Source organism: Halichoerus grypus, chromosome 14 (genome assembly GCF_964656455.1).
Source record: "Halichoerus grypus chromosome 14, mHalGry1.hap1.1, whole genome shotgun sequence".
NCBI classification, from domain to species: Eukaryota; Metazoa; Chordata; class Mammalia; order Carnivora; family Phocidae; genus Halichoerus; species Halichoerus grypus.
In genome coordinates this window covers 57111089-57126796 of record NC_135725.1, presented here as the reverse complement: position 1 = coordinate 57126796, position 15708 = coordinate 57111089, and the positions used below count along the sequence as shown (strand labels likewise).

Here is a 15708-nt window from a genome sequence, read left to right as displayed (position 1 = left end):
AACACAAATAATCCAGTTAAAAATGGGCAGAGGACCCAAATATACACTTTTCCAAAGAAGACATACACATTGCTGACAGATGCTCAACATCACTAATCATCAAAGAAACATAAATCAAAACCACAATATCACCTCACACCAGTCAGAATGCCTAGTATCAAAAAGATAAGGATGGGGCGCCTGGGTGGCTCAGTCTGTTGGGCATCTGCCTTCAGCTCAGGTTATGATCCTGGGACTGAGGCCCATGTTGGGCTCCCTGCTCACAGGGACCCTGCTTCTCCCTCTCCTCCCCGCTCATGCTTTCTCTCTGGCTTTCTCTCTCTCTCAAATAAATAAAATAAAATAAAATAAAATAAAATAAAATAAAATAAGATAAGGACTAACAAGTGTTGGTGAGAATGTGGAGAAAAAGGAACCCTTGTACACTGCTGGTGGAAATATAAATTGGTGTAACTACTGTGGAAAACTGTATGGAGGTCCTCAAAAAATTAAAAACAGAAATACCATGATCCAGCAATTCCAAAACTAGGTATTTACCCAAAGAAAACAAAAACACTAATTCAAAAGATACATGCACCCTATGCTTGTTGCAGCATTATTTACAATAGCCAAGATATGGAAACAACCCAAGAGTCCAAATAGATGAATGGATAAAGAAGATGTGGTATGTATGTGTACACACACACACACACACACACACACACACACACACACACACACACACTGGAATATTACTCAGCCATAAAAAGAATGAGACTTTGCGGGGTGCCTGGGCGGCTCAGAGGTTGGGTGACAGCCTTCGGCTCAGGTCATGAGCCTGGAGTCCTGGGATCGAGTCCTGCGTCGGGCTCCCTGCTCAGCAGGGAGTCTGCTTCTCCCTCTGACCCTCCCCCCTCTCATGCTCTCTGTCTCTCTCACTTTTTCTCTCTCAAATAAATTAAATCTTAAAAAAAAAAGAAAAAAAAGAATGAGACTTTGCCATTTGTAGCTACATGGATGGACCTAGAGGGTATTGTGCTAAATGAAGTATGTCTGACAAAGGAAGACAAATACCATATAATTTCACTTTTATGTGGAATCTAAAGAACAAAACACATGAATCAACAAGCAAGCAAAACACCAAATAGACTCTTAAATACAGAGAACAAACTTGTGGTTGCCACAGGGGAAGTGGGTAGGGGGATGGATAAACCAGGCAAAGGGGATTAAAAGGTACAAACTTCCAGTTATAAGTCATGGAGATGAAAAGGACAGCATAGAGAATAGAGTCAATAATACTATAATAACAATATATGGTGACAGTGACTACACTTATTGTGGTGAGCACTGAGATAGCGTTGTCAAATCAATATGCTGTACACCTGAAATTAATAAAACATTCTATGTTAATTCAGTTCAATAAAAAAAAAGAATCAAGGGTCAGAAAATTATGACAATAAAAACAAAATGGAGCCCCTGATCAATCAGGAAATAACCTGAGTACAACATTAAATAGCCCTGTTATATATGCGTAGGCACAAGAGACACAGCAATATGAGCTGGTGACAGAAGAGTTGGGTGGTCATTGCTGGCTGAAGATTATTAGGGAACCAAAGGCAGTCTGGAAGGTCTGCTGCCAGCTTTAGCCTATTCAGCATTTTTGTCAACACATGAATGAACCCCTGGGAGGAATGCTTATTAAATCTCTAGATCCTAGAGAGGGATCCTAGAAGAATTACAAATGAAGAGGATAAATAAGCTATACTCACGACCATAAGAGTCTCCTAGATATTTACTGCAGACAGACAAAAAGTTTTCATCTGGGTTTGAAAAATCAGCTACACAAAAACAGAAAGGCAGAGACTGGGATCCATACAAATTTGTACAAAAAAGACCTGGGTGAGTTAGCTCAGAAAAAGCACAATATGAATCAGAGCTAAATATGGTCCACAAAGGGACCCTCCCACACCACAGTCTATACTGCTAAGACCAAACTGCCAGTGTATACTTAACTCCTGCCTTATCTCAAATGGATTTGAGGTAGCATGTAAGGATCTATGAAATATAACAAAGGAACATAAATTTAAAGATGTGAAAAGTAGAACAATGGCAGAGATATAGAATAAATCATAGCTTAAAAAAGTACACTATAAAGACAAACATTAGGTCTGTTACCCAGGGTTCCTAAGATAAAAAGATCAATCGTCTCTGAGGAAAAACAACTTCTCTTGGAAATAAGGCCAGACAGGAATTTCCCCCAAGAGGACCCACGAAGAGAACAGTTGAGTAACACACAGCACAGTTCCTTACACGAAATCCTCACAGTATACAACATAAAACATTTCATAGGGCTGTTACGTATTTTAAGTGTGAACATAGATCCATAGCATCACACCAAGGTAAAATCTAATGAAACAAAACTCTACAGGGCACCAATACATGATAGCCCAAGATCCCTGCAGATCAGGGGCTATTGTAAAAACAGAAGAATCACACAGTATGTGTTTCCTTGTGGCTGGCTTCTTTCACTTAGCATAATGTTTTGGAGGTTCATCCACTTCACAGCATGTATCAATATTACATTCCTTTTCATGGCTGAATAATAATCTGCTGTATGGTTACATTTGTTTATCCATTCATCAGGTGACAGACATTTGTTTTTGTTTTGTTTTGTTTTAAAGATTTTATTTATTTATTTGAGAGAGAGTGACAGAGATAGCAAGAGAGAGCATGAGCAGGGAGGAGAGGGAGAAGCAGACTCCCCGCTGAGCAGGGAACCAAATGTGGGATCATGACCTGAGCCAAAGGCAGACACTTAACCGACTGAGCCACTCAGGCACCCCAGGTGATAAGACATTTGAATTGTTTCCACATTTTGACTATGATGAATAGTACTGCTATGCACATGCACTTACAAGTTTTGTGCAGACATATATTTCCATCTCTTTTGGATATATGCCTAGGAGTGGAATTGCTGGGTCATATGGTAAAATTCTACATTTAACCTTTTAAGAAACTACCAGACTGTTTTCTAAAGTGGTTATACTATATTACTCTTATTACAGTTTTAATTTACATTTCCTAATTTAATTACATTTCCTTTACAGCACCTTTCACATGTCTGTTGGCTATTTATATGTTTTCTTTTTTGTTTTTTTAAAGATTTTATTTATTTGAAAGAGAGACAGAGAGCACGAGCTGGGGGAGGGGTACAGAGAGAGGGAGAAGCAGACTCCCTGCTGAGAAGGGAGCCCAACGCAGGGCTCGAACTCAGGACCCCAAGATCATGACCTGAGCCAAAGGCAGACACTTAACCGACTGAGCCACCCAGGCGCCCCTATGTTTTCTTTTGTGAAGCATCTGTTCAAGTCTTTTGCTCATTGTTTAGGTTGTGCCTCTTTTTTTTGTTGTTTTGTAGGAATACTTCAAATATTCTGGATACAATCTGCAATTGATCTATTCATTTTCTTAATGGTATCTTTTGATGAACAGAAATTTTTAATTTTGATTAAAGTTCAATGTAACCAAATTTTTTTTATGGTTAGTATTTTTGTTGCTCTGTCCAAGAAATCTTTACCTAACCCCAAAGTTGTGAAAATATTCTTTTATAGTTTATTCTGGAAGCTTTATGTTTCTGGGTTTTACATTTAAGTCCGTGATCCACGTAGAATTAATTTTTGTGTAAAGAGTAAGACAGAGGTTGAGGTTTGTTTCTTCGTATACATACATCCAGTTGTTCTAGCAACATCTGTAAAAAGACTCGCCTTTTCCCACTGAATTAACTTAACATTGTGGTTGAAAATCAACTGAGTGTACATATGTGGGTCTATTTCTGGACTTTATTATCTTCCATTTATCTACTAGTCTACCTTTAACACCAATAACTGCACTGTCATGATTATTGTAACTTTATAAGTCTTGAAATTAGATAGTTTAAGTCTTTCAACTTCATTCTTTCTCAAGATTTTTTTGGCCTTTTCAGATCCCTTTTTTTTTTTTTTTTAAGTAGGCCCCAAAGGGCGCCTGGGTGGCTCAGTTGTTAAGCGTCTGCCTTCAGCTCAGGTCATGATCCCGGGGTCCTGGGATCGAGCCCCACATTGGGCTCCCTGCTTCGCGGGAAGCCTGCTTCTCCCTCTCCCACTCCCCCTGCTGTGTTCCCTCTCTTGCTGTGTCTCTCTCTGTCAAATAAATAAATAAAATCTTTAAAAAAAATAAATAAATAAAATAAAGTAGGCTCCATGCCCAGTGTGGAGCCCGACGTGGGGCTTGAACTCACAACCCTGAGATCAAGACCTGAGCTGAGCTCAAGAGTCGAACACTAAACCAACTGAGCTACCCAGGCACCCCTCCTACATCCTTTTCAAGAAGTTACTTTTTAAAAAAATTTCCCAAACACTTTTAAACAGCATTTTAAAATCTACTGTCCAAATTCTATAGTAGGACAATGACCTATACTGGTATTATGAAACTAAACACAGAAACTAAACACTAAAACTAAACACTGAAACCATCTAAGCATTAATGTATCTCCACTTCTCTCTACCCAAGGTACAGAGCTACTAGAGACCTTGTAACTATAGGCTTAAGACCAATCCATGTCATCAAGACAACTATAAGTAAGGTTCCAGAAAATACACAGGTATTGCTGACTGGTGCGCCCACCACTTACCCTGGTTCAATATGATCCGACAAGGCTGGCATTGACCCCCATGGCATAGCTCAGCACAGTGGTGCTGACCACAGTTCAAAAGATTCTCACATGGATTGGAACAGTGGACTGAGACGGCCTGACCACAGCGAACTGTGTGCCTGGAAAGAAAACAGATGTATACACAGCATTAGTCTGATGCTGGACAGTAAGTTCCTGTTGGATAGCTAAACTAACAATGAAGCCCAAGCTTTACCCCCCAAAACTATGAAACCTTTCTCTTGACCCCATTTCCGTCACTTTTCTGTTTACCTCCTCCAATCTTTATTTCCTTAATTACTCTCCTCCTCTCCACTTTTTCTTTTTTCCCCTGCTTTGCTTTCCTTATTTCCCATCCTGCTCTCTCTCCCCTATATTCTGACCAGTGAAGAAATGAAGTTCCTCTCTGTAGATTTCTTCACTGAGTTCCCATGAAGTAGCATGCAGGAGGGGACAGAGCTGGGAGCTCCCACAGTATCTTACAGATGGAGGCAGGAAAGTTTGGGGGGTGGGGGCCGGGGCAGGGAGGGTTAGTTATAATGTATATACTAAGAATGGAAGTACAATGGCATTCTCATGGGATCTGGTACTCCGGCATTTTATGTAGTTATAATACTTAAGAACATACTGTATGTCACTTTGATTCAGGATGGGAAAATCATTCTGGCTTTGTTCCAATAAGCATCCTAATTTTGCTGACTTATTGCCTAGAGAAGGATATGAAGTTAGTGCTTTTAGACAACTATCTTCAGGTCTCTTTCTGGTAATGGTTTAGAGCTTGGAGTCTACTCTCCTGCAAGAAGAGTTTTATTCTATCCCCTACTTTAATCTCAACTACATATTTTGTTTTAAAAAGTCACTGTTACATATACAGACAGTTTCCAGTGCTCAGGCTCATGGCTAACAGCAACCCCTGGAGGTGAACACTATTATTTCTATTTTATGATAAGAAAAATGAGGCTCAGTGTGACCAAGCAACTTGCCCAGGTCAACAACTAATTAGTGGCAGAGCCCAGATCTGACCTGGTCTTTCTGACCCAGAGAGCCCTTACATGTGACTCTCAGGCCACACCACTGTCCTTGTAAGTTCAGACAAATGTGATTCACTGAAAACTGGCTCAATCCCATTTTGTCCTACGGTTCAAAAATCATTTGGGTCTTACTGAGCCTCAGAAACATTTCGTAACTAACAGTGATCCTTGCCCTAATGACGGAGAACTTGTATTATGATGAAAAGAGGGTGGGCTCTAGGGTCACTTATTTTTTCATTTAACAATATTCATTGAAAACCTCCTAGATGCCAGATATAATGCTAGGTATAGGTAAATGGTCCCTGTCTCCTGAACCTTAACAGGCCTGGGTTTAATCCTGATTCTTTCACCCACAGACAGGTTAAGAAAAAAGTCCCTGTCATCTTGGCATTCAACTGAAATGGATAATCTCACCATGCAAATAACTTCTTAATCACTTATAAGACTGCAAAACAGGATCAGGGCAGCAGAGTAAACTACTATTTACAAAAAAGTACTATTTAGGGGCACCTGGGTGGCTCAGATGGTTGGGCGTCTGCCTTCAGCTCGGGTCACGATCTCCAGGTCCTGGGATCGAGCCCCATTCAGGCTCCCAGCTCAGTGGAGAGTCTGCTTCTCCCTCTCCCTCTGCCTCTCCCCGTTTGTGCTTTCTCTCTCAAGTGAATAAATAAAATCTTAAAAAAAAAAAAAAATAACTATTTATGCCTACCACTTATTTCTATCTACTCACTAATTCTTACTTTAGAAATTCACACATAGGGCGCCTGGGTGGCTCAGTCGTTAAGCGTCTGCCTTCGGCTCAGGTCATGATCCCAGGGTCCTGGGATCGAGTCCCACATCGGGCTCCCTGCTTGACAGGAAGCCTGCTTCTCCCTCTCCCACTCCCCCTGCTTGTGTTCCTGCTCTCACTATCTCTCTCTCTGTCAAATAAATAAATAAACAAAATCTTTAAAAAAAAAAAAAAAAAAAAGAAATTCACACATAAATCATCAAAGTGGACACGGAAGTCTTTAGAGAGCAGTTCTAACTTTACCTGGTCCGTCCACATTCACATGTTTTAGTCATGAAGGCAGGGCAGGGTGGGCAAGGTCCAGGATGGCAGAGACTAAAAGAGAAAGGCTTAGATGAATAAATGATACTCATGTATCCAAACCTGAACAAAGTTGCCCCTACTGGGTTTTATTGTGAATGTGCCAACAAATAAACCTACTATGAAATGTTTTAGTATTTGCCTAATGTTGATTAAACTATTTAAACAAAAATACCAATAATGTTTTCATACAGAATTTATGGCATTATCATCTTATAATACTTAACCAGAAAAGTAAAGCCCAAGTCAAAATACTGTTTTTCTTTGGTTCTGACAGTCAAAGATAACGTTTCCAAATATGGTCTTAGCCCACTTAGTGAGATGTTTTAGGGCCTCCTTTCCTTCAGATGTGATGCTGACCACCTAATCTGCATCACTTTTGATGTTTTCTGGTAGTCATGACAGGGGGCCATTTCTGCTAAAGACTTCAGAAAGATAGTTCATGCAGAAGGTTAATTTATTATTAAATTTACTTAAAATGCCTACTGAGGGAAGGAACAGTTTAAAAACAGATGAGTCGGGCGCCTGGGTGGCTCAGTTGGTTAAGCGACTGCCTTCGGCTCAGGTCATGATCCTGGAGTCCCGGGATCGAGTCCCGCATTGGGCTCCCTGCTCGGCAGGGAGTCTGCTTCTCCCTCTGACCCTCCCCCCTCTCATGTGCTCTCTCTCTCTCATTCTCTCTCAAATAAATAAATAAAATCTTTAAAAAAAAAAAAAACAGATGAGTCCCTGGGTCTGAGGAAGGACCTATAGAAGCAGTAAAAGAAGGTTAGGGGCTGAATGCCCAGCAGGCAGCAGGCCAGGCTCTGTATCCCTGTCTGGGCAGCTCTCCTACCATGGGCAATTCCCCAGCAGCAACCCACATCCTGACCCACAAGGCCTCTGGCCCAACATTTGCCCCTGCTCCATGCAGCACAAGCACCAAGATAACACTTTGAAGTCTGTTTTACTTTTAGATTTGGGTAATAAAAACAAGTTACCATTACTTGACCATTTACCATATGCCAGACTCTGTACCAAGCCTCTTAGATGCATTAATTTAATATTCACAGAACTCTATGAGATAAATATTGATGTTCGTTATTATTTTACAGATGCAGAAAGTGAGGCTTAGAGAAGTAACTTGCCCAAGGTCACACAACCGTTAAGTGACTTGACCCCAGGAATTAAACATTTGTCTGAAGTCAAAGCTGTAGAAATTTGTTATCTGTAACTAATCAACTGTTAGTATTGGGTATTCCTCTTATTTAGAAGTTGACTAGACACTTTGTAAAGCTGGCTACTTACTGGACAGAGGGATTCGCATCCTAAAAACATGTGCAACAGGACCCTACACAATTGCCTTTTCACAGACAGAAGTCTGTCCTAGTCACTCTTTTGGACCTGGATATCACTGGGGGATATTTCTTAGAAGCTAGCAGTATAGTATCGTGGAAACCCCATCTCCACCATGTCCTAGCACTATGACTTTGGGCAAGATACTTGGCCTTTCGGAGCCTCATCAGTAAAATGGAGATGATAAATATCTATACATCTCTGGGCTGTTGTAAGGATTCAATGAGTTAACTCTTGCAGAGTGCCTGGCACAGGGTAAGTGTTCAGTAAATTGAAATCATATTTAAAATCTTTAAAAAAAAAAAAAAAAAAAGAAATCATATTGCCCTTCACCCCATCCTGTTACATGCTAACCACCAGATATATGTACTCAGAGCCATGAGCAAAGTGTGTCTACCAGGAATCTCCAGGGGTCTAGTGTTCCAACTTACAGGTTACAGGAATGTGGGCAGTCCTGGCCAGGCTGTTTCTTTCTACAAACCTCACCACAACTATGTGGAATTTCATTTCTGCTCCATTCAGGATTCTTTACCTTGCCTAAAACATATCAGATCAGAGAGTCAATGGTATAAACTTCAACCACATCTTATACTTTAATGAAACAGTATAATATAGCTAGACAGCATGAACTTCAGTGTGGTTTTCATTAGTTTGACAAACACATTATCCCACATCCTAAAATAAAAAGATGACTGTAATGCTACTCATCAAAAGCTTCACTGAGTATGATAAATCCTAAATTCTGGATTATCTGGAAAAGAGAAATAAGTCATTTTTACTTATGAAAATGCCACTTTGACTAACCGACATATTTAATCTAAAAAAAAAAAAAAAACCCTACAAGGTAAATCTTTTGTAAATGGACCCTTGAACAGATATGGGAATATCTGCCATAAGGATCAGAAAGAAGAAATAAGGGAAAAGAACAATGGGGTGGGAGATGGGGGAGCAGTAAGAGATGGAAAGGACATAAATCCCCTGTACAGTAGGAACTTGCCAAATCTAAAGCTTATGAAGTAGGCAGAAGAAGGCTATAATTTTATAATTAGGGTATCTCTGCAAATCTTTAGTGACTATCTTCCATGAACTTAGCACAGAGGCAGGAACTGTAAAACTGAGGCACGGGACTCCTCCATGCCCTTGAGGAACTCATCTTTACTTGGGCAATTTACACCCTAAGTGATGGCCTGTCCCCAGTGTTTGGGCTCTGCTTTTCTATCTTGTTTCTTTCAGAAACCTTATTCATGTTGAGAGGTTCGTTGTACCTAAAGGCCTGTGATTCCCAAATCTACATTTTCTTTCTTTTTCCTTTTTTCCCCCCAAATCTACACTTTCTGCATTGCCCTGAATCCTCAGTTCCGGCCCTCTCTGTCCAACCCATCTGCTGAACATCTCCATGTGAGGTGTTAGTCACCCCAAACTGTCTACATTTACAGCCAAAGTTAGTATCTTTTCTCTTTAACCCCTCCTTCTTCAGTGTTTCCTATTTCTGTCAGTAACACCATCACTGTCGGGAGTCACAGACTCAAAAACTAGAGTCATCCCCGACTCCTCTTTTTCTTTCCATAATCTACTTAATCACCAAATCTTCTCAATTTCCCTACACAGTGTATCTCACTTCAACTCTCCTGCTACTTCTACTCTTGTCTATTTGTCAGAATCTCAACTCCAGACTATTAGAAAAACTTCCCCGCCTCTGTGCTCTCTTGCTTTAATACAGTGCCCTGGGTTCCCCCTACCATCTTTCAATGGCTCCACCTCTTTTCCCTGACTCTAAATGATGTTTTATTTTTCTTCTTTCTGCCAGGGTTCTGCATTAGACCCTTTTTACTCCTTGCCCTTCCATCCACTATTCTCAACTGCAACTATCATCTCTAAGTCCTGATCTCTCTTTAAATATTCCCAGCTCCCAGGGCGCCTGGTTGGCTCAGTCGGTTAAGTGTCTGCCTTTGGCTGGGGTCATGATCCCAGCCAGGGTCCTGGGATCGAGCCCTGCATCGGGCTCCCTGTTTGGCGGGGAGTCTGCCTCTCCCCCAGCTCATGCTCTCTTTCAAATAATAATAACAAAAAAATCTTTAAATATTCCTAACTCCTGGTTGGACACCTCTCACTGGATGCCTTGTTCACTCATCCTACTCAACATTTCTAAATTGAACTCATTGTCCCTATCAGTCCTGGTTCTCTTGACCTGCCTTTTTCTGCCCTTGGTATCATCATTTCCAAAAGCATGAAACTTTGGAGCCACATTTAGGTTCTTCCCTTTCCCACTGCTGTTAATTCCTGTTTACCTTTGAAATCTTGTACCCCCTTCCTTTCTCTCCCACTCTAACACCCATTATAGACTTTTATTATTCTTCACTTGAGATCTGTCAGTGAAGGCTTTAACAAGATTTTTAATTCCACTGTGGTGTTTTATGTTTAAAAATCCTTTAAAATAAGGTAATTAAGCTTTGGTATTGGTCCTACTTGTGTAGTTTTACATGGATCTCTTGCTTCCAGTTTCAGGTTGCCTTTCCAATAGTACATTCCAAAATATTCATTCCTTCAACAAATACTATTTTACTATCTTTTAAGGCTCAGATTGTGGCAATAAAACATAAAAGACCAGCAGATTCCAAATAAAAGAGTGGCCAAAGTGGGAGAGGAGATAAGAAAGGAAGGCTTCCTTTGGAAAACAATGTTTGGGGTCTGATCTTGAATGGATGAGGAGTCAGTGATGAAGATTTAAAGAGAAGATGGGGAAGAACATTCTAGATAGTTGAGTTCACCAAGAGACTGATGAAGACTTGATGGTCAAGACTAACTCTCAGTGAAAGCTGCTAGTTAAGTAATGGGAAAGAAAAAATATGAGCAAATTAAAGCCTACAGAAATAAACAGGAAGAGCTAGTCATTTCAAGAAAGGAATGGCCAAAAGGTCCAAGGGCTACTGTGTTGCCAAAAAGGTTAAGAACTTCTAAATCAGCCCTGGATTTGGTCAGGTATGGGCCACTGATGACTTCTGAAAACAGATGCAGCAAGGTGACAAAGAAAGAAGCAAAAATGCAATGGTTCAAGAAGGGAGACAGACGGTTAAACAAAATTTGAAAAATCAACAACTAGATGAAGGTTAGCCATTAAAAGGCAGGAAAGAAAAAAAATAATAAAAAACATGCAGAAAACAGACTAACAGCAAGAATGAGCATCTGGATTGAAGAAAGTTCTTCTTAACACATAGGGGAATTGAGCTATTCAAAAACAGGAAGAAGTTTTCCACAAAGAGGGAGGATAGAGTTTGTAATGCTGGTTTATAGAAAATCTTTCTTTACTATATAAAGACCCCAATGACTGATTTCCTGGGTTAAAATAAAGTACTTTTCAACACTTTACTCATACTGCTCAAATCTGGAATATCAAAGCTGTTACAGTTAAGGGTGAGAAGGAGCCCATGTCTATGCCTGCCTCCACCATCTGGTCAGGTAAGATCTCTGGTCTAAAGGTAAGATCACGGAGACCATGGGCACCTGGGTAGCTCAGTCGTTAGGCATCTGCCTTCGGCTCAGGTCGTGATCCCAGGGTCCCGGGATCGAGCCCCACATCGGGCTCCCTGCTCAGCGGGGAGCCTGCTTCTCCCTCTCCCACTCCCCCTGCTTGTGTTCCCTCTCTCGCTGTGTCTCTCTCTGTCAAATAAATAAAATCTTAAAAAAAAAAAGATCACGGAGACCAGCACCACAGCTCAGAAGTAGCATGAGCCTGGTGGGCATGATGAGAAGGCCCATGTCCAGAAAAGCCTGCCAAAAGCACAAAGGCCTGTGACTCTGGCTGTGTGATGGACCACAGGCAGATGATGTCGGTAAACTCCTGGAACCTTGAAGTCTTATTAGGAACTTCTAAAATATGCCTGGTACATCACTTCTTCTGGGTTGGAAAATGAGTTACAATGCATGAAGTGGAAGAGACTCAAGTGAAAGCAAAAAAAAACTCACCACAGAAACAAGTGTAAGTATTAGGAACATGTGCAGAAACATTCTGACAGGCAGGGCACCTCCAACCACTCTGGCCATCTGTCAAGAAAAAGGAGAGGAAACCAAAATAATTTCCTTACAAAAGTACATGTAATTTTTAAAAATTTAAACCTAAAGGAAGCCTTAATGTTATAGCAGCAGTAGTCATTTCATGTTAAAGATATCAGATATTAAGGATATCAGGATATTAAGAAACAAATTCACAATACTGAATGCTCTGCTTAAATACTGCATTTGGACTTATATATAAGGACTTTAAATATAGTAATCAAACAGGTACCCATTTTTTTAATGTCAAGTGAGATATAATTGACATATAACACTAAGTTTAAGATGTACAACATGTTAACTTGATACATTTATAAACTATAATAGGATTATCACTGTCAGATTAGCTAACACCTCCATCGCTTCACATGATTATCAATTCATTATGTGGTTCTTTTTTTTTTTTTAAAGATTTTATTTAGGGGCGCCTGGCTGGCTCAGTCATTAAGCGTGTGCCCCCGCATCGGGGCTTTATTTTTTTTTAAGATTTTAGATTTAGGGCGCCTGGGTGGCTCAGTTGGTTAAGCGACTGCCTTCAACTCAGGTCATGATCCTGGAGTCCCTGGATCGAGTCCCGCATCAGGCTCCCTGCTCAGCAGGGAGTCTGCTTCTCCCTCTGACCCTCCCCCCTCTCATGTGCTCTCTCTCATTCTCTCTCTCTCAAATAAATAAATAAAATCTTTAAAAAAAAAAAAAAAAGATTTTAGATTTAAAGATTTTTATTTATCTGACAGAGACACAGTGAGAGAGGGAACACAAGCAGGGGGAGTGGGAGAGGGAGAAGCAGGCTTCCTGCTGAGCAGAGAGCCTGACATGGGGCTCGATCCCAGGACCCTGGGATCATGACCTGAGCCGAAGGCAGACGCTTAACGACTGAGCCACCCAGGTGCCCCTCATTATGTGGTTCTAATATTAAGGTAAACATCATCTAAATCTTGGCTTAAAAAAAAAAAGAGGATAAAATATTTGAGTACATTCACGAAAACCCAGATGTCTTTTTTTTTAAGACTTTATTTTTATGTAATCTCTACACCCAACATGGGACTCGAACCCTCAACCCCGATATCAACAACTGCATGCTCTACCGACTGAGCCAGCCAGGCACCCTCAGATGCCTTAAATTAGAAGAGTCACAAATCAGAAAACATGTTATTTTTTTTTTTAAGGAAATTTTTAAAGATTTTATTTATTTAAAAAGATTTTATTTATTCATTTGAGAGAGACAGTGTGTGCATGAGCAGGGGGAGAGGCAGAGGGAGAGGAACAAGTAGACTCCCCTCTGAGCGCAGTGCCTAAGACAGGGCAAGATCCCAGGATCCTGAGATCATGACCCAAGCCAAAGTCAGACACTTAACTGAGCCACCCAGGTGGCTATTTTATTTATTTATTTAGAGAAAGACAGAGAGCACAAGCGAGCACAAGCGAGCACAAGCGAGCACAAGCGGGGGAGGGGGGGCAGAGGGAGACAGAGAGGGAGAGAGAGAATCTCTCAAGCAGACTCCACCGACTCCACGCTGAGCACAGAGGCTCAACTCTGCAGGGCTCGATCTCACAACCCATGAGATCGTGACCTGAGCTGAAATCACAAGTTGGTTGCTTAACCAACTGAGCCAGCCAGGTACCCCAATAACTGCTTTCTATAAATTTTCTAAAGCAAACTACACAGGAAATGTTTTCTGTAATTGCTACTTGGATAAAAGCTACCATTTTCAATAAATGTGACTGATTTTGTTATATCCCAAATATATTTTAATATTGTTATGTTAAGCTGTTTTTTAAATTTCCTTTTTTTTAAAAATTGTATTTTAGGGGCGCCTGGTGGCTCAGTCATTAAGCATCTGCCTTCAGCTCAGGTCATGATCCCAGGGTCCTGGGATCGAGCCCCGCATTGGGCTCCCTGCTCAGCGGGGAGCCTGCTTCTCCCTCTCCCACTTTCCCTGCTTGTGTTCCCTCTTTCGCTTTCTCTGTCAAATAAATAAATTAAATCTTAAAATAAATAAATAAATAAAAATTTTATTTTTACCTTTTAAGTAAGCTCTATGCCCAATATGGGGCTTGAACTCACGCCCCTGAGATCAAGAGTTGCATGCTCTACCAACTGAGATAGCCAGGCACCCCTTAGTTCTTTATTTAAGATCTACAGCTTCATACTAGTCATCTAAAACATGTGTTCAAGGCAACAGCGCAGATAAAATATTCAAGAGGAATTAGTTATTTTTAAACCTAAGTTTAAGGGGTGCCTGGATGGCTCAGTCGGTGGAGAGTATGACTCGATCTCAGGGTTGTAAGCTGGAGTCCCATATTGGGTATACTTAAAAATAAAATCTTAGGGACGCCTGGGTGGCTCAGTCACTTAAGCGTCTGCCTTCAGCTCAGGTCATGATCCAAGGTCCTGGGATCGAGTCCCACATTGGGCTCCCTGCTCAGCGGGAAGCCTGCTTCTCCCTCTGCTGCCGCTTCCCCTGCTTGTGTGCACGCTCTCTCTGACAAATAAATAAATAAAAATAAATAAAAGAAAAAAAATAAAATCTTAAAAAAAAAAAGCTAAGTTTAAAACCTGAATATATCAAATGAGTGAGAATAACTATACAGAAGAGAGAAATGACTGACCTGCTTGAGATGCTGGAGACCGTGCCCATTTCTTTATGCAGTTCAAATGAAACACATGGTAACAGCTCTGACAACTCCACACTGGTGCTGTGACGCGAACCAATTCACAGCACACCATGCACTCATATTTTTCTGTAGTTAGCTGTTCAATTAGAGAACCTGTTTAAAAAACCAAATGAATTAATTCAAACACAGAAAAACATTCCTTACTTTAGTCAACCAAGGATCAGCAAGGCATTTGAAGGAAGAATCCAAACACAAAGGTTTTAAGTATGTCTAAGTAAGGTGGTTGTTCAGTGTTTGGGGACAAGAAGGGACAGGAATATGCTGAGGAAGAAGACTTAGGAAGTGGACATTCAGGTGGGGATTCGCACAACTGAGGAAACATTGCCAAGAAACTGCCCAGGAATTGACCAGAGTAGCCAAACGCCCCTTATAACACAGCTTAAGCATCCTCAGAAGCAACAACTGTAGCACCTTGCCCTGCCTCCTCTGAATCTGATCCAGATCCATGGATTCAGAAAGGGGCTCATGGAGCTGCAGTGGTCAGGTGAAAGAAACCTAGGCCTGGACAGGTTCCAACAACCCAGGGTGGTAACATCTCTTCTAGTAGTTGCCATGAAAGTCTCTAGTTGATCTACTCAACAAAGATATCCTTGGTGTTTACCATAATCCCATGGTAGGGTTACTAGACTAAAGGAGACACAGACCCTGGCTCCAGAAGCCCAGCATCTGGTGAGGGAGATCAGTGTCATAAGAATCCTCCCAGATGGATTCCTTAATACTTTCACCCACTTCCAGACTTTTCCTCAAACACGATCTCAGCAAAGCCTTTCTAGATCTGAGGTAGAGTCAGGTGCTCTCGGGGGGGGGGGGGGTGTGTGTGTGTGTGTGTGTGTGTGTGTGTGTGTGTGTGTGTGTGTGTA

General features: G+C 41.1%; 1 protein-coding gene across 9 annotated transcripts in view; it reads right to left on the bottom strand.

The window, feature by feature from the left end:
* NFX1 (nuclear transcription factor, X-box binding 1) overlaps positions 1 to 15708 on the bottom strand; it is a 72874-nt gene that overhangs the window by 40796 nt on the left and 16370 nt on the right. For all 9 annotated transcript variants that reach the window (XR_013443726.1, XR_013443725.1, XM_078061373.1 and 6 more), the window contains exons 3-7: positions 14783 to 14941; positions 12086 to 12163; positions 8554 to 8659; positions 6731 to 6802; positions 4649 to 4788 (exon numbers count right to left, since the gene is read on the bottom strand). Coding sequence is in view for 7 of the 9 variants with exons in the window: in XM_078061373.1 (XP_077917499.1) it covers positions 4649 to 4788; positions 6731 to 6802; positions 8554 to 8659; positions 12086 to 12163; positions 14783 to 14941 (555 nt within the window). In the remaining 2 variants the exon portion in view is untranslated. The remainder of the gene's footprint in view (positions 1 to 4648; positions 4789 to 6730; positions 6803 to 8553; positions 8660 to 12085; positions 12164 to 14782; positions 14942 to 15708) is intronic.